The sequence below is a fragment of the Balaenoptera physalus genome, assembly GCF_965194825.1.
Source record: "Balaenoptera physalus genome assembly, chromosome: 18".
In the NCBI taxonomy this organism is placed as follows: Eukaryota; Metazoa; Chordata; class Mammalia; order Artiodactyla; family Balaenopteridae; genus Balaenoptera; species Balaenoptera physalus.
This window is the reverse complement of record NC_138899.1, coordinates 72,143,144-72,162,766: the sequence shown is the minus strand read 5'-3', so window position 1 is coordinate 72,162,766 and position 19,623 is coordinate 72,143,144. Positions and strand designations below refer to the sequence as shown.

Sequence of the window (19,623 nt, the reverse complement as noted above, 5' to 3'; positions counted from 1 at the left end):
GGTGAGGTCAACCAAAATTCATTCGCGCTTTTTTTGGGTGCTATTTTAGAGCAGAATTCAGGTTAAAGTTATTTTTAAAGATTAGGTTACTCAGGAGTGACTTAAAATCCATGGGCTGTAATGACTTTCCTGTGTAGACCAGAATAAAGAACACTTTCTTTTGACTCAAAGATGTTTTCTCTGCTTCTTCAAAATATACTAAGGCTTGACTTGTTACATACTGAAGATGTGAAATGAAAAAAGTAGTTAACGATTTCAATTCTGAGTTTCCTAAAAGGATCAATTCAGTGAGAAAGAGAGGTCTTTCAGCGCAGTGGTTAGGGGCCTCGGTTTTGGAGTTAGACACACCTGAAATTGAAACCCTGCTCCTCCACTGGTTGAAAGATCACGGGCAAGGGACTTAACCTGTTCAGGTTTTATTTTCCTTCTCTAGAAAACAGAGAATCCCTATCGCAATGGATTAAATGCCATAACCTAGCTCGTGGAAAACAGTAAGTGCTCAATAAAGTACAGCTTTGTTTCAGAACCGAAATCTCCAGTCTTATTCCTACAGAGGAAAGAGCACGTGCAAAGTCCTAGAAGAGGGAGGGAGCACAGTGGCTCGTAAAACTGAAGGACATTCCCTGTGACCAGAGAAAAGTGCAAGGGGCGAGAATGGAAAGATGGGGCAGGTTCTGAATCTTGCTGTTACACTCTCACCCGACCCCTCAACCATGATGAAACAAACCTGCCTGACAATGAATGCATCTTGACTGCACTTGAAAATAAAATGCCACAGGAAAGAATGAGGCAGAAGACACTTGGCCCCATAGATTCTTTTCTGCATCCTCTTATCTACAAATCACTGTGGAGAATTTGGGTCTAATATGGAGTGGATATTTACAACTAAAACTTCTGAAAGATTATCGTAAACAGTTAAGGCATTTTACATTTTTATGCAAACCCTCTGATAAAACTAAATCAAAATGAAACAGTGAAACAAACAGACGTCAGCCTAGATATATATATATAATAGACTTACTTATAATGTTTATGATATAATGGGATATTTGGAGAACAAACAGACGGTCGGGCATTTCAGAATTTTGCTTCGGTTCATGTTGTTTTTCATTTGTGAATGCAAGCTTCTCCTATTGGTATAGCCATGGTCTCAGTAAGGTGTAGTAAGGTTACCTACCTTTTTCCTTTGGAAGTTCACATCAAGTTTCATTGAGGCACACTTGTTCAAGGTATTTAGTCGTCTAAAAAGAAAGAAAAATGTGATGATTGCTACCACTAATGAACCTAAATCTTCTTTCCAGTTTGATAATTCTCATTGATTGCCAGTGAAGTTGAAAGTGCAGAAACAACCAATCATGTCCGAAGAAAGGACTGTACCCAGAGAAGGCACACAGTAAAAGAGTTCCCATTTGTTCTCCAGCCTCCAGACCTGAGAGGACCTTCCATGAAGCCTACCAATCCCTGCCCCTTCCCTTTCCTGGCTTCTCTTTCCACTGTTCTTGGAAGCCGTGAGCACTTAGTTTTAGCCATACTTTCACCAGTCCCTCAATTCGTCTGCCACCTTGACCTTCCATCCAGTCTATCCTACTAATCCCCAAATTTGGATCAACTCAGCCATCTGTCTTCTCTTCTGCTCTTGGGTAATAGTGCTGAATTACACATGCCATGGACTGAACTGTGTCCTCCTCAAACTCATACACTGAAGCCCTAAACCCCAATGTGATTGTATTTGGAGTAAGAAGTAATAAAGGTTAAATGAAGTCATAAGGTGGAGCCCTGCTCCAACAAGATTAACGTCTGTAAAGGAAGAGACACCAGAGCGCTCCCTCCCGCTCTCTCAATCCGCCACGGGAGGACACGGCAAGAAGGTGGCTGTCTGCAAGCCAGGAGGAAAGTCCTTACCAGGAACCAAACCCTGTTGGCGCCTTGATCTTGGACTTTCCAGCCTCCAGAACTGTGAGAAAATAAACCTCTGTTGTTTAAGACACCCAGCCTGTGGTATTTTGTTATGGCAGCCCGTGCTGACTAATATATACATTTTGAAATTCTCTCTCAGCTGGGCTCCTCAAATTGCTACCCAGCATTTATTTCATTTTTTGTCTCTGGTCAGAATCCATTCTCAGATAATGAAAACTATCCGAATCCCTCAACAGATGACTTAGCCACGATTGCCAGTGAGAAAATACAGCTTAAGTCACTAATTCTTTTAACAATTCTTTCCTTCATCATATAAAAGAGATGCTCCTATTCTTTTTCAAAGCTAACACTTTATCATGTGTCTGATTTCAACATCCACCACTTCATCTGGGACTTTGACACCTCATTTATTCCCTCTCACCTCAGCAGACTCTTGTTTTTTTTTTTTTGTCTAAGCTCATCCCTGTCATGAACAAATTGACTAACCAATTAGTTAGCAACCTAAATAACCATAATCAAGCAAACTACCAATTTTCCTTCAATCTTATCTTTCCATCAAGCAACTCCACTCACCATCCTGACATCCCCTTCCTTATATTATTCAGTTTGCTGAGAACATCCTTAATTTTCATTCACTCTTCAACCCACTGCAATCTAATCTCATGAAATTCTCTTTGCAAATGCCTTTATTATTTTGTTTTATTTGATTTTTTTTTTTTAATCATAGCATATGGTTTAAGGAGTCAAACATTACCCCTCATGTCCTTTTCCATTTACCAGTCTTTGGAGGCAACTAAAGTGTTTCTTTTGGTGTTTACTTCCAGCAACATGTATATGCTGTTACTTCTTGATTTTTCAGTTTAAGTCACTATCTATTGACTTTGTTCTATGAAAGATAAAGTTTTTTTTACTACGCATTCCCCCCTCATCCTCCTACATGCACATTTGCACCCTTTGCCTCTTATATAGTTGTCATAATTTTGTAATTTTTTGATAAATCAATATTTAGTGTTTATTTTCTTATGACCATGTAAATGCTATTCACATGTATATCATGCTCTGATTACTTTTCCTTTCATTCTAAACTTTTCATTAGCCCAGGAGTTAATAAGCATCTTATTTGCTTCCTCAGTTTTCTGTGTACTTATCCTTAAATTCAAACTCAAACACTTCCCTAATTATCTAAATCTCTAAATGTGTTAAAATATATCAGTCTATCTAATTTCCTTGGAGATGTCTTTCTCAGAGCCTTCTGACCTGTTCTAGTTGGGGTTTGCTATTTTTTTTTTTTTTCTTTTTAAATCATGGGCTGATTAGATTTCTCAGAACTCAGATTCTTCTTGAGTGTGTTTTCCAATGCTCTGGAGCTGAGTTACAAAAGAGGCCTGGGGATCTCAATGTTTGGAATATAGGTAGACTGTCAATGGAGCCCCCATTTTCAATAGAGTATTCCATTTTCAGCGGTGTCTGATGTCCCTCAGTCCAGCCTCTCCAGAGAGTAAACTTCCAGTCTTGTGCTGATGGTTAGGGAGAGAAGTCAGCAAGATTTAGCTTGCGGAGTGGCTCAACGGCTCTACCTACTTTAAAATAGAATTTCAGGACTTCTCTGGTGGTTCAGTGGGTAAGACTCTGCGCTCCCAAAGCAGGGGGCCTGGGTTCGATCCCTGGTCAGGGAACTAGATCCCACATGCATGCCACAACTAAGAGTCCGCATGTCTCAACTAAGAATCGCACACCACAACTAAGAAGTCTGCATGTTGCAACTAAGAGCCCTCATGCCACAACTAAGAGTTGGCACGCCACAACAAAAGATCCTGCATGCCGCAACGAAGATCCTGAGAGCCGTAACTAAGACCCGGTGCAGCCAAAAATAAATAAATAATAAATAAATAATAAATAAATACATATTTTAAAAAATAAAATAGAATTTCAAACAACCCTCTTTTTTTTTATAAATTTTAAAAAATTTATTTTATTTTTATTTTTGGCTATGTTGGGTCTTCGTTGCTGCATGCACGCTTTTTCTAGTTGCGGCGAGTGGGGCCACTCTTCGTTGTGGTGCGCAGGCTTCTCATTGCGGTGGCTTCTCCTGTTGTGGAGCACGGGCTCTAGGCATGCGGGCTTCAGTAGTTGCAGCACCTCGGCTCAGTAGTTGTGTCTCACGGGCTCTAGAGCACAGGCTCAGTAGTTGTGGCGCACGGGCTTAGTTGCTCCGCGGCATGTGGGATCTTCCCAGACCAGGGGTCGAACCTGTGTTCCCTGCGCTGGCAGGCGGATTCTTAATCAGTGCGCCACCAGGGAAGTCCCAACCCTCTTCTTTTTGACTCACCTTCAGTCTCACTTCACATTTTTTATTTTTAGGATTTCTGTAGTGAAAACTGAGTTATTTTATGACTTTGTCCACTGACCACTTAGATTTTGTTTCTTGCGCTTGTCAAATCCTCTACCATATATTTTTGTTTTTCTGCTTTGAAAATTTGGTAACTGTGATTTCTCTCTCTCTGTATGGACATTTGCTTTCATAAAGGAATATCTCTTTGTAAATTAGTGGAAATTTAGAAGCAGCAAGTTCAGTTGCAAAACGTCCCATCTTTTTTTTTTTTTTAACATCTTTATTGGAGTATAATTGCTTTACAATGGTGTGTTAGTTTCTGCTTTATAACGAAGTGAATCAGTTATACATATACATATGTCCCCATATCTCTTCCCTCTTGCATCTCCCTCCCTCCCACCCTCCCTATCCCACCCCTCTAGGTGGTCACAAAGCACCGAGCTGATCTCCCTGTGCTATGCGGCTGCTTCCCACTAGCTATCTATTTTACATTTGGTAGTGTATATATATGTCCATGCCACTGTATCACTTTGTCCCAGCTTACCCTTCCCCCTCCCCGTATCCTCAAGTCCATTCTCTAGTAGGTCTGCATCTTTATTCCCATCTTGCCCCTAGGTTCTTCTGATCATTTATTTTTTTTAGATTCCATATATATGTGTTAGCATACGGTATTTGTTTTTCTCTTTCTGACTTACTTCACTCTGTATGACAGTCTCTAGGTCCATCCAGCTCACTACAAATAACTCAGTTTCGTTCCTTTTTATGGCTGAGTAATATTCCATTGTATATATGTAAAACCTCCCACCTTTGACTGATGACTTTTTTTTTGTATTCTGGTTATACATAGATCTTAAGTTTTCAGTTCAGTGAGTTTTGGCAATTGTAACTACCCTTGAACAAGATAAAGAACATTTCTTGACGTCAGAAAGTCCTCCTGTGCTCCTTTACTGTCAGTTTTCCCTACCACCACATCCCCTCCCGCCACTCCCAAGGATAGCCTCTTTCTCATTTCTATCATTTATAGGTTGGTTTTGCCAATTCTTGGTCATCATATAAATGGAATCATACAGTATGTATTTTGTGTGTGTCTGGCTTTTTCCACTCATCACAATGTTTTTGATATTAATTTGTGTTGTGTATAGCAATAATCATTTCTTTTAATTACTGAGTAGTATTCTATGGTATGAAGATATATAATGGGTTTACCCCATGGACACTGGGCTCTTTGCAGTTTTGACCAATGAGTTTTTAATCACCGAATTCCATAGTCTCTTTCTAGCAAAGACCTATTTGTAGCAATGTGCACTAATTGGCACTCACCTTCCTTGAAACTCTTCTGGTCTTCGGCATTCAAGATGATGAATCCTCTCATCTCTCTAAACACTATCTCCTTCCTGTCACCAAGCAATACTTGCACCTTAACTATTGATATTTTTTAGAATTCAGACTGTGGTTCTTGTTCTTTTTACTCTGCACAAGCATAATGAGATATCTCATCTTAAAATAAACTAGACTCGGATGATGCCCATCCTCTTTCTCTAGCATGGACATCTCACCTGAGCTCCAGAGCTACATTCCCAACTACTCACTAGTCTCATCCATCTGTGGGGTCCTCCTGGCCCTTCAAACACACCTATTAAAACTGAACTCACTGCATTCTCTCCAAAACCTGTTTTTCTATTTGAAGTCTTGTCTTGATTAAGAGCATCACCACTAAGCCACCCAAACCAGAAAATGGAGTCAACTTGAGACTCTTCTTCTTCAAGGTCTACATTCATTTGAGCATCAAGTCCTATCAATTATACCTCCATGATATCTTTGAAATCTTGCCTCTCCTTGGTCCTGCTCAGTCCCTTCTCATCTTTTCCTTAGAGTCAGGCAACAGCCTTTTAAATTGGTTTCACTAATGCTTCACACTGAAACCAGTTCTATTTCTCAACTTTTTATCATGTCACTTATTTACTTAAAAAAATTTGATGATTATATTCCTTTTCAGCCATCTCCAGTTTACCCACTCACTAGACAGTCATTAGTGTCAAATATGATAGGCAGTTATGGATTAGAAGCTGACCATCTAGTCTGAAGCTGTCTTCTGCAGGTTCTTGGCCTTTGCTCCTATAACTGACAGCCTGTTTTTTTTGGCCAGTTCCACATGTATTAACATCTCTACCTAAGAGCTAAGAGTGGTATGTTAAGTGCATTATATACAGTTGACCTTTGGACAACATAGGTTTGAATTGTGTGGGTCCACTTACACACACACCTTTTTTTTCCAATAAATATACTGGAAAATATTTTGAGATTTGCAACATTTTGAAAAAACTTGCAGATGAACTCCTTAGCCTAGAAATATCGAAAAAATTGAGAAAAAGGTATGTCATGAATGCATAAAATACATGTAGATACTAGTCTATCCTTACATAGGCACAAGGTGATATTTAATATAAAATCAGCAATGTATTGGTTTTCTTGCTGTTTTATAACTTTGCTTTCAAAAAATCACATTACCATACAATATGCCTCTTTCTCATAATTGGAGAAATTGCATATCTGTCTATCATCACAAGGAAGTGGTTTTTAAAAAAAGTAACAATGTTTCCAGTACTGGACTATGAATATAGATGCAGTACTTATGCCATAAAAATTTTATAATGATTCATTCATTAGTGTGTAGGCTAAGCTACCGTGAAGCAATCCTGTCAATTAAACTAGGCTACCATAAGGCATTCATATTGCTGCTTCTTTGTTATCGACACATGAATCGTTATAACTCTAAATAAATATGAATTTCTTTTTCACATTATCTTTTCATTTTTGATGTGTTAGTAACATGTATAACGTCTGCAATGTTTTGTATCATATAAACCAATATTCATGTAGGTACCAACACACGTCTTGTAAGCAGACGACATGAACTTACAGTATCGAAAAATACAGTACAGCACTGTAAATATACTTTCTCCTTTTTATGATTTTCTTAATAACATTTTCTTTTCTCTAGCTTACTCTATTGTAAGAATACAATATATAACACATATACAAAATATGTGTTAATTGACTGTTTATGTTATTGATAAGGCTTCTGATCAACAGTAGGCTATGAGTTAAAATTTTAGGGAACCAAAAGTTAAATGTGAATTTTGACTTAGTGGGGGGTCAGCAACCCTAGCCCTTGCATTGTTCAAGAGTCAACTGTACATTGGGCAAGGCATATATATATCTATATATCTATATATCTATATATCTATATATATATATCTCTCTCCTCAGTTGGAAGTTCTGATATATACCTAAATAAGTTGATGTTTCTCATTGGCAGCTCTGTAATAAGTTTGTTTAGGAAGGATTCTCTGTTATTTATAAAATTTACTTATCTAACAAACTTGTTATTCCATTATGGTTTGGAAACACAAACAAACTATTTCATTCTACACAAAAGTTTTTTACCTACTGCATATACAAAAGTCATCAAATGGTTCATGCTTTACATACCACATACTTGAATATGCTTTATACTTTCTGACACACATAGGAAGTTTATTTATTATTTTTTTTGGCTTATCAAGCATTTATTAAATAGCTATTATGTACTAGACATTCTTCTAGACACTAAAGATAAAAAATAAACAGTTCCTATTTTTATTTATTATTTTTTAAAGCTAGAGACTCTAACATTTAACTATCTAGATTCAGATCCTTTTATCTCCTCTAAACTCAGATATTTGCTTGTGTCTTAAGAATTGTTCCTCTAGTTGGAGAAAATGTTTTCAAAACATATATCTCATAAAAGACTCGTATGCAGAATACATAGAGAACTCTTAAATTCCGTAAGTCACAAAACCTGATTTAGAAAATGGGCAATACATTTGAACAGACACTTCTAAAAGAAGATATACAAATGGCAAATAAGTAAATGAAAAGATGCTCAACATCATTCGTCATTGGAGAAATACAAATTAAAATCATAATGAGACACCACTACACACACACTAGAATGTCTAAATTAAAAATACTTACAATACTAAATTTTACAAGAATATAGAACCACTGAAACTTCCAAAGGGGTATGGCCTCTTGGGAAAACAGCTCGGCAACTTCTTATAAAATTTAACATATTTTTAGCATCTGACCCAACAATTGCACTCTTTGTTATTTATCCAAGATAAAATAAATCATACGTCCATATAAAGACATGTATTTGAATGTTTGTAGCAGCTTTATTCACAAAATAGGCAAAAAGTGGCAATAATCCAAATGTCCATCAACAGGCAAATGGATAAAAAATTGTTGTATATCCATATAATGAAGTACTCAACAATACAAAGGCACTAACTCCTAATACATACAGCAACATGGATGAACCTCAGAGGCACTATGCAGATTGAAAGAAGCCAAATACAAAGTGGGTACACTGTATGATTGCATCTATAAAAAATTTTACCAAAGGTAAAAGTGTAGTGACAGAAAACAGTTCAGTGGTTGCCAGTGTGGCAATGGAAATGCTCCATACCATGACTGTGGTGATAGTTACATAACATAACCATATATATTTGACAAAACTCGTCCAATTGTATTCTTTAAGTTGGTGAATTTTTTTGAACATAAGTTATACTTCAAAAAAGCTGAATGAAAATAATGCAAGTGGGTAACACCAGTGGGAATGGTGGAGTAAAGATCTCCAAAATTCTGCTCTTCCATAAAAACAACAAAAATACTGGCAAAAATTGTCAAAATCAACTTTTTAGGAAAATCTGGAAATTAATAAATGCTTGCAACAATCCAAGTAGTGCCTATGTAAGAAAAATTACTGAATCTATGTAAGAACAGTGAGCTCTGTGGCACTTGAACGTGCCCTTTTTTTCTCAGCTCTGCAGGAGCTCTGAAAAGCCAACAGGCATCACAATCAGAGGAGTTGTGAAAACCAGCAGCCTAGCAGCCACTGGAGAGGGCAGAATGGGTTTGACCTTCCCCAAAGGTCCATTTTTAAAGAATTATCATTATTTGAGCTGTCTGGCAATTCACTGAATGCCCCCATTCACAGGGCTTATCTTTATTTAACCTGACACTGAGCTCATCACTGAGAAAAGCTTTTTCCCAGGGTGTTTGTCAAAAACTATCAGTGGCAATTATTTAACACCATAGCTGCCTGAAGTGGTGATAACAGTTGAACCAAACAAGATGTGGACCAAAAGGAATGAAAGGAATAGCTGGGGAAATGAGATACCCATAGGGAATAAGAAAAGTTCTGACATATTCTTAGGAATCTAGAAGGCCAAGCACATGTGCAGAACTGTGTGCGTACCTAGGAATGACCTGAGAAGGTCTAATTTCTCTCCTCTGGCTGACCTTGATGATCTGCACAAGCAGGAAATAAAGCCTGAGACAGAGTTACCAAATTCCTGCTGGAGCACTGAAACCATAGCCCAGTATGCACAAACTGTCCCTTGGCAAAAGGCCAGCAGACATACTGGTTCAAGACATTTAAGGAAATCTCTGTCCAATCATTTGCAGACCACTAAGCTAACTGAGTACAGACTTCCATGGTCATACAAAGAATTCAGACTTTACATAATTAGTTGAAGAATGTCACTAAACAAACAGCAACAATAACAACAAACTTTGGGGAGGAGGGGATCTGATTTTGAGAGTTGCCTCATTTATAATGTTTACAATGTCCAGTTTTAAACAGAAAATTATAAGACAACAAACTGATTCTAAAGTTTATATGGAGAGGCAAAAGACCCAGAATAGCCAACACAGTCTTGAAGCAGAAGAACAAAGTTGGAGAATTGACACTATTCAACTTCCAGACTTACCATAAAGCTACAGTAATCAAGACAGTATGATACTGGTGAAAGAAGAGATGAACAGAATAATGGAACAGAATAGAGAGCCCAGAAATAGACCCACACAAATATAGCCAACTGATCTTTGACAAAGGAGTAAAGGCAATACAATGGAAACAGGTTTTCAACAATGTTGAAAGAACTATATATCCACATGCAAAAAAAAGTCAGTCTAGACATAGATCTTATACTCTTCACAAAAATTAACTCAAAATGGATCACAGATCTAAATGTAAGCACAAAACTGTAACACTTCTAGAAGATAACATAGGTTTATGTTTAGTGATGACTTTCTAGATACATCAAAGTCACGATCTATGAAATAAATACTTGATAAACTGGACTTCATTAAAATTAAAAACTTCTGCTCTGTGAAAGAAACTGTCAAGTGTATGAGAAGCTATGCCGTAGGCTTAGAGAAAATATTTGTAAAAATCATATCTGATAAAGGACTGTTACCTAAAACATACGAAGAACTCTTAAAACTCAAAATAATAAAATAAACAATCCAATTAAAAAAAGAGACCAAAAATCTGAACAGATACCTCACCCAAAGAAGATACACTGATGGCAAATAAGCATATGAAAAGATGCTGTATATCATATATCATTAGAAAATTGCAAATTAAAACAACCATGAGATACCACTACACACCTACTAGAAGGACAAAATTCTAAAACTGGTATTACCAAATTCTGGCTAGGATGAGGAACAACAGAAACTCTCATTCATTGCTGGTGGGAATGCAAAATGGTACAGCCCCTTTTGAAGACAGTTTGGCAGTTTTTTATAAAACTAAACATACTCTTAGTATACATTCCAGTAGTTTGCACTCCTAGGTACTTACGCAAAGAGTTGAAAACTTATCGCACACAAAAACTTGCACAGGAATTTTTTTTAAGCCATAAAGACAAATATTATATTTCTAAAAGACATACGTACTCAAAATATAAAACAATGTGACAAAACTTTTGAAGCTAACATGTCCACAGTATAAATGGGTGTGAGGTGACATTGCACAGGAATGTTTATAGCAGCTTTATTCATAATTGCCAAAACTTGGAAGTGACCAAGCTGTTCTTCAGTAGGCGAATGGATAAATAAACTGTGGTCCATCCAGACAATGGAATATTATTCAGTGCTAAAGAAATGAGCCATCAAGCCATAAAAAGACATAGAGGAACCTTAAATGCATATTACTAAACGGAAGAAGCCAATCTGAAAGGCTCCATACTATATGATTCCAACTGTATGACATTCTGGAAGAGGCAAAACCAGTAAGAAGATCAGTGGTTGCTATGTATTAGGAGGGAGGGAGGGATGATAGGGATGAGTAGACAGAGCATAGAGGATCTTTAGGGCAGTGAAATATTCGTATGATACTCTAATGGTGGATACGTAACATTATATATTTGTCAAAACCCACAGAATGTACAAGACCAAGAGAGAAGCCTAATACAAACTACAGACTTTGGGTGATAATGATATGTCAATGTAGGTTCACCAGTTGTAAGGTGCCACTCTGGTGGGGGATGTTAATGGTGGAAGAGGCTGTGTGTGTGTGGGTACAGGTGGTATATGAGAACTCTCCATACTCTGTGGTTAATTTTGCTGTGAACCTAAAACTGCTCTAAAAATAAAGTCTATTTTTAAAAAATGTAGTTTTTGTTTTATTCATTTAAAAATCATTTTATTTCTTGGACTTTGAAATTACTGATGTAAAGTGATCTACATTTCTTTTGTTCTGATTCTACTTGCTTATTAGTTCTCAATCCAATCTACAAAATTGTCATCATTAAAGACATCTTAGCGGGACTTCCCTGGTGGTCCAGTGGTAAAGAATCCTCCTTCCAATGCAGGGGACGCGGGTTCGATCCCTGGTCAGGGAACTAAAATCCCACATGCTGTGGGGCAACTAAGCCCACGCGTCACAACTACTGAGCTCATGCGCCTCAACTAGAGAGCCTGCGTGCAGCAAACTACAGAGCCCACGAGCTCTGGAGCCCATGCACCACAACTAGAGAAGAGAAAACCCGCAAGCCACAGCTAGAGAGAAGCCCGTGTGCCGCAAGGAAGAGCCCGCATGCCACAACTAAGACCCAATGCAGCAAAAAAATAAATACATAAATAAATAATAAAATAAACAAACAAACAAATAAATGGACTTATAAAAGAAAAGACATCTTAGAAATTCTGGATACAATTTCAAATATCATACACATAACCATTCAACTCTTCCTTTCACAATGTATACTTTTATCAAATCATCATGTTGTATAATTTAAACATCTTATAATTTTATTTGTCAATTATACCTCAATAAAGCTGAAAAAAAAAAGAAACAGCTGATTTTTTAAGATGGGAAAAAAAGAAAAAGAGAGAAAACACTCTTTATGATGGTCTGAAACTAGGTAGACATTCCTAGCATGGTATAGCATCAGTCTGTATTTATCTTGCATAAGGTAAAGTAAACAATGGCTAGACTCTCCAAGAATACAAAATGGATGAAACACACACCGGGGAGAGATGGCAATGCCTCTTTAAGGACTGGCTGCTTCAGGTAAAAGAACATGTCATATAACAGAAGTATTCACAGCACTTTATCAAAACCACTGTGAAGTTCTGCTGTGATTGCAGCCAGTCTGCATTTAGGACAAATATTTAGCATCAGTATTTGTTTCCCTCTAACTTAATGATACCTTATATAAAGTAATAAAAAACGTTTCAGATAATCTGAGTTGGTCTAACATTGGTGGCCTGGAAAGCTATTCCTGCATGAATAACAATTTTGATTATAAAATGTATTTTCTTTGCTGCATGAATGGTGTGTCTTTCCACTGGATTAGAGCCTCTTTTGAGGCAGGAACCATAATTTATTCTTCTAATCCGCATAAGTCCTAGCAGGTAATTTTATACATGATTGTCTCTGTAGGTTTTTCTTTTTTAACTGAACATACTTTTTCTACATAGGTCCAATCAGTGATTGACTTTAAACAGTCACAATAGACCTTGCATAGTCAGGATAAAAGAATTATTCTCCTCCACTGAATGTGACAGGCTGAGAGCTGCACCTTATTTGCATCTCCAACGCCCAGCACAGGCGCTGGCTCAGAGAGAATCCACTTGGTAAATGTTTGCTAAGGAAACATTAGAACTTGGCCAGCTCTAGGGACCACTTGGCCTGACCCTTTTATTTTCAAATGAGCAGACTAAGGCTCTGAGAGAAACACTTGCTCAAGGGAACCATGCATCAGCTAGAGAGCTGGACTTCTCCCTGTCCAGAGGTTTCTCTGCTCCTGCCTACTCAAGGAGAATCTAGGAGGGCCTGGGAAATGACAGCCTATGTCATGGACCTAGCACAGGCTAGTCAATAAATGGTAGTCTCCTTCCCCCGTCCACCTTTTCCACGGAAAGAGGAAACCCATGACATGTGATGAAGCTGTCCAGTTTGTGCTTTGGACAAACTGGATTTACATGTTAAGGTAAGCAAAGCAGTTTGACCTTTTCAGAAGTCATGTCCACAATGTCCACTGCTCCCAGAACCTGTTAATTTTTACTGTTGTCTTCAGGAGCCTTTAGAAGGGTTAATACATTAGTAAAGGAGAAATAGTCAGAAGTCTCATTTTAAAAGTGAAACTTGAGGTTCTGGTGGGAAAGTCAACAAGAAAAGAAGCCAAGATATGTTCATCCGACACTGGGCACCATGTACCAGGAACAGGTTGAGAGACTGGGAATGCAGAGGTGAGCAAGATGTGGTCCCTGTCCTTGGGGATCTCCCAGTCCCATGTTGGATGTAAATATGATGAATAAGAGAAGAAGCAATTCACTTTCTGAACACATAAGGACAAGACCTCCCAGAAGAGGCAATGTTTCAGCAAGGCTATGAAGGACTAAGAGCAATTTGCCGCCCAGGTTAAAAGAACGGCAGGCAAAGCCAGCAGTCATTAAATGGCATGCTTTAGTCTAGGAACCGCAAGGATGTGAGTGGGAATCACTGGTGGGATGGGCAGGGGCCAGATCATGAAGGGCCCAAATGAAGATGTTAGGAGCAATCTGTGGCAATGGGGGGTGGGGGTGAGGGTCTTGAAGGGTATTAGGAGAGTGATGTAATTCCACTGCATGTCAGAAACACACCTGGGGGCAGGACGGACACTGAGCTGAGGAAGGACGGGTAGAAGATGGTTACAATAGTTTAGGTGAGAGATGGCAAAGAGGAGCAGAAAGGAAGTGACAGCAGATGATGACTGGGCCAGTGATGTAGAAGCTTGGGGGCCAGGGAGAAATAGAGGATGACTCTGCATTTCAGGCTTTGGTCACTGTGCCTTTAAACATAGAAAACAGTGAAATAGGGAGGTACTGGGAGCTGGGATATGGAGAAGATAACAAGCTTACATTGTGATGCGTTAAATTTTGGGGCACCTTGCGACATCCAGACCTACTTGGGAATGATCGGCATGTAGATGATATACACAGAGGATACATAATAATTAAACCAATTATCCAGGGAGAATTCAGAACCCTGGAAACTCCCGTGCTCAAGGCCTGGGTGGAGGAGGAGGAGCTGGGCTGGGGAAGGTGTAGTCAGAGATGGAAGCCACAGAACGAGCATTACAGACAGGGGGGAGCAGTTGGTTAGTTGTATCAAATATTTAAGAAAGAGTAAGTGATACAAAACCTAAAATATGCCTTTTGGGTTCAGCAGTCATCGCGAGCAGTTTCAGAGAAGCCTGAGTAGAGGGCTGAGCAGTGAATGATCCCCAAGAAGAAGTGTAGCTCAGCAGCAGAGAGATTTAGGGTATTTTGAAGAGAAAATGCATAATTTATCGCCACACAATATTCTCGCACATGTAGAAGCAGTAAAATAATTCGTGAACTGACAGGTTATTTTCTGCCAGGTTCCAGTTCAATTTAACAAACAGTTATTGAATTCCTGCCCGGCACAGGGCCACGGAGCACCAGGCGCCCACGATGTGCCACCGAACAAGATACGGTTCCTACCGGCGAGCACTTTGGAACTGCGAGGGAGTCCCTCGCCTCCCCAGCTAACCACACCCAGAGGGAGTGAGGCCAGGGTCAGTGTGAAGTGAGCTGTGTCCAGACTGCCCTGAGCATGGAGGGGATGCCTGGGAGGGCAGAGCCCAGGGGCCAGCAGGAGAACGAGGGAAAGGCAGGCAGCGTGCTTGCTGGGAGGGCTGGGGACTCGTGAGCAGGGAGCGTGCGGGGACCAGAGGGAGACGGGGAGAGTGGTCTGGGCCCTGTCTGAGCAAAGTCCCCCCTCTGGCACTGTGACAGAGCCTGGGGAGACACACAGTGGCCCTCTGCACTTGACGTATAAATGAAAGCAATGGAGCCCTTTCCTTCTTCGTATCTTAGGTTTGTATTTCACATTTATACTGCCAACTTTAGATTGGTCATGAGGTCTCCCATGCTGACTTAATGGTCAGTTTCCTGTGATATTTTTCTAATACTCCTGCCAAAGCCTCAAGAGGAATAACAAGCAGGGGTACGGGTTCATCTGATTCGGATTAAAGCTGCAGCCTGAACTTCTCACCCTCCACTCAAGTGTCAGAGGCTAAAGGTCTCTAGCCCCAGCTCTTTAGGAGTGTTCCGGGTGTGGCGCTCCAAGATGGTCAGAAACAAGTCACCTGCTCCGGGGATCAGAGGTGAGCACCTCCGGGAGCTGCAGCTCCGCCTCTGCGGGGCCTGGGAAAGGTTCCCCGTCTGTCTGGGAGTTTACAAAACAGATTCTGCAGAGCAGGGTGGAGAGCTATGCCACGTGGACTTGTCTGGTATGTACTCACCCAACGTGGGGCCTTTCAAATATGACAGGCCATCCAGTAGGATGGCCTTACGGTGTCTGGGGTGGGGGGGAGAGTGTAATTAGAAGTCCACAAGTGGCTGTCACCATGCCACAGCTGAGCCAGTGAAGGCCATGCCTCCCCCCTTGCTGAGCTTTTCACTCTGGCTGCTCTTCTACCACATGGTCCTGCGGCAGCAGAAATGCTGGCCCCTCTTCCAGCCCATAACCCCACAAACTGTCCCTGGATGTCAGTGGAGGCGTGGGAGAGAAATGGTTAAGCATGGACGGATCTCACTATGCAAAGAAAGTGAAGTAGTATGTGATGTTGATTAAGGGGGAAAGGATGTACGTGTGGGACTGGTGACTTGTATAATATATATTTTCAATTGAGATACAATTGATGTAGAACATTGTATAAGTTTAAGGTGTACAACATAATGATTTGATATTTGTATATACTGTGAAATGATCATCACAATAAGTTTAGTTAACATCCATCTTCACACATAGTTACTAATTTTTTTTCTTGTGATGGGAACTTTTAAGTTCTACTCTCTTAGCAACTTCCAAATATGTGACACAGTATTGTTAACTATAGTCACCACGCTATACGTTACATCCCCAGAAAATAATTTTAAATAAGCAACAGACTCTAATAATGAGGGTTGCAGGGAAGAGTGTAAGTTCCTTTGGCAAATCAATAAAGGACATCGGCCACAGTGGTCCAAAAGTAAAGAGCTAAAAACAAAAGTCCAGGTTTTCTTGGGCTTCTTTAGTTTGGGGATTTCAGACAAAGTTTAAATTCACATATTCCTGCATCAGAGAAGTCAGATGGGGTGTCCTTAGCTTTTTAACTGTTCCCAACAATTGCATCTAATCCAGATAAAATTTCTCTAGTGAGAATTAGTCCAAGTTGAAGCAAGGGTCATACCAGAGATTTCTGAGAAAACTGAAAGAAAGCAAAACAGCCCAGGTGGAGGGAGAAAACTGGATGGTACAAAGCACTCACTCTCTGGTGCTAAGGGGCGTCTCTCGGCTCCTCCCCCTGCCTGCCCCATAGACGTGGGGTCCCCCTCGACCAGCCTTGGTCTTCTTCTCCTTACTGTCCCACTCTCGGGACCTCATACCTTCATATGCAGATGACTTTACATCTCTGTCTCCAGCTGAGGCTCCTGTCCAGCTCCACACCCGCACACCCAACTGCACCTGGACACTTCCACTGGCACTGGCCCCTCAGGTGCCTCAGCTCATCACTCCTTCCCCCTCTCAGACCCTGGCCGGACTCCCCTCACCTCCCTCCTCGGCTGTTTCCTGACTCAAGGAAGGGCATCACTACCACCCAGCTGCTCAAACCAGGAGGAGTCTGGTCCCCCTGAATTCTGAACAACAACAGCAATAATAATAGCACCAGTCGTTCATAGGTTCTTGTGAGAATTAAATGAGATCAATGTCAAGAGCTTAGTATACTAGTCAACATATAGTAAACACTCACAAAATGGTAGCCATGGTCATCTATTATTTATGTGGCAAAGCAAGGCATTTTTAAAAACATTGCTAATATTTTTAAAAATGCAATACAAATATCTAAAAATATATACAGAGAGAAGTGAATAATATTAATAATATAAACTCCTTCTTTGGCCCTGCTGTCCTATTTTGTAGTTTCTTGCGTATTCTTCCTGAGGTCATTTTGAGTAGCTGCTTGGAAAAGGTTACATAAGAGGCCATTTAAAAATATAAAGATCAGGAAAACCCCATGATCAGCGGTTTCAGCGGCTCATTAGAGTTGGGCCCTGGGTACCAGCTGTGCAGGGAGCTACTGACCAAGAAGCAGATGGCCTGGTGGGATCTGCCAGCTGGCAGCCCTGATGAAATGTGGATGCTCTAGCAACAGGAGGTGTGACGAGAGAGGACCTTCAAGATGGCGGAGGAGTAAGACATGGAGATCACTTTCCTTCCCACAAATACATCAAAAATATATCTACATGTGGAACAACTCCTACAGAACACCCACTGAACACTGTCAGAAGACCTCAGACTTCCCAAAAGCCGTGTGGCTGACAGGGTCTTGGTGCTCCGGTCGGCTGTCTGGCCGGAGCCTCTGAGGTGAGGTGGGAGAGCCGAGTTCAAGACGTTGGACCACCAGAGACCTCCCGGCCTCATGTAATATCAATCGGTGAGAGCTCTCCCAGAGATCTCCGTCTCAGCATTAAGACCCAGCTCCACTCAACGACCAGCAAGCAACAGTGCTGGACACCCTATGCCAAACAACTAGCAAGACAGGAACACAACCCCACCCATTAGCAGAGAGGCTGCCTAAAATCGTAGTAAGTTCACAGACACCCCAAAACACACCACCGGACGTGGTCCTGCCCACCAGAAAGACAAGATCCGGTCTCATCCACCAGAGCACAGGCACCAGTACCCTCCACCAGGAAGGCTACACAACCTCCTGAACCAACCTTACCCACTGGGGGCAGACAAAAAAACAACGGGAACTATGAACCTGCAGCCTGAGAAAAGGAGACCCCAAACACAGTAAGTTAAGCAAAATGAGAAGACAGAGAAATACACGGCAGATGAAGGAGCAAGGTAAAAACCCACCAGACCAAACAAATGAAGAGGAAATAGGCAGTCTACCTGAAAAAGAATTCAGAGTAATGATAGTAAAGATGATCCAAAATCTTAGAATGGAGAAAATACAAGAAATGTTTAATAAGGACCTAGACGAACTAAAGAGCAAACAAACAATGATGAACAACACAATAAATGAAATTAAAAATTCTCTAGAAGGAATCAATAGCAGAATAACTGAGGCAAAAGAACAGATAAGTGACCTGGAAGATAAAATAGTGGAAATAACTACTGCAGAGCAGAATAAAGAAAAAAGAATGAAAAGAATTGAGGATAGTCTCAGAGACCTCTGGGACAACATTAAACACACCAACATTCGAATTATAGGGGTCCCAGAAGAAGAGAGAAAAAGAAAGGGACTGAGAAAATATTTGAAGAGATTATAGTTGAAAACTTTCCTAATATGGGAAAGGAAACAGTCAATCAAGTCCAGGAAGTGCAGAGAGTCCCATACAGGATAAATCCAAGGAGAAACACGTTAAGACACATATAAATCAAGCTATCAAAAATTAAATACAAAGAAAAAATATTGAAAGCAGCAAGGGAAAAGCAACAAATAACATATAAGGGAATCCCCATAAGGTTAACAGCTGATCTTTCAGCAGAAACTCTGCAAGCCAGAGGGGGTGGCAGGACATATTTAAAGTGATGAAAGGGAAAAACCTACAACCAAGATTCCTCTACCCAGCAAGGATCTCATTGAGATTCCGCGGAGAAATTAAAACCTTTACAGACAAGCAAAAGCTAAGAGAATTCAGCACCACGAAACCAGCTTTACAACAAATGCTAAAAGAACTTCTCTAGACAGGAAACACAAGAGAAGGGTAAGACCTACAATAACAAATGCAAAACAATTAGGAAAATGGTAATAGGAATATACATATCGATAATTACCTTAAATGTAAATGGATTAAATGCTCCAACCAAAAGACATAGACTGGCTGAATGGATACAAAGACAAGACCCGTACATACGCTGTCTACAAGACACCGACTTCAGACCTAGGGACACATACAGACTGAAAGTGAGGGGATGGAAAAAATTATTCCATGCAAATGGAAATCAAAAGAAAGCTGGAGTAGCAATTCTCATA

General features: G+C 40.1%; 1 protein-coding gene across 9 annotated transcripts in view; it reads right to left on the bottom strand.

Annotated features, from left to right (window-relative positions):
- The window catches only part of STARD13 (StAR related lipid transfer domain containing 13), a 383,589-nt gene that overhangs the window by 34,782 nt on the left and 329,184 nt on the right, over window positions 1–19,623 (bottom strand). For all 9 annotated transcript variants that reach the window (XM_082435536.1, XM_082435535.1, XM_082435541.1 and 6 more), the window contains one exon: window positions 1,178–1,241. In XM_082435536.1, coding sequence (XP_082291662.1) covers window positions 1,178–1,241 — 64 coding nt within the window. The remainder of the gene's footprint in view (window positions 1–1,177; window positions 1,242–19,623) is intronic.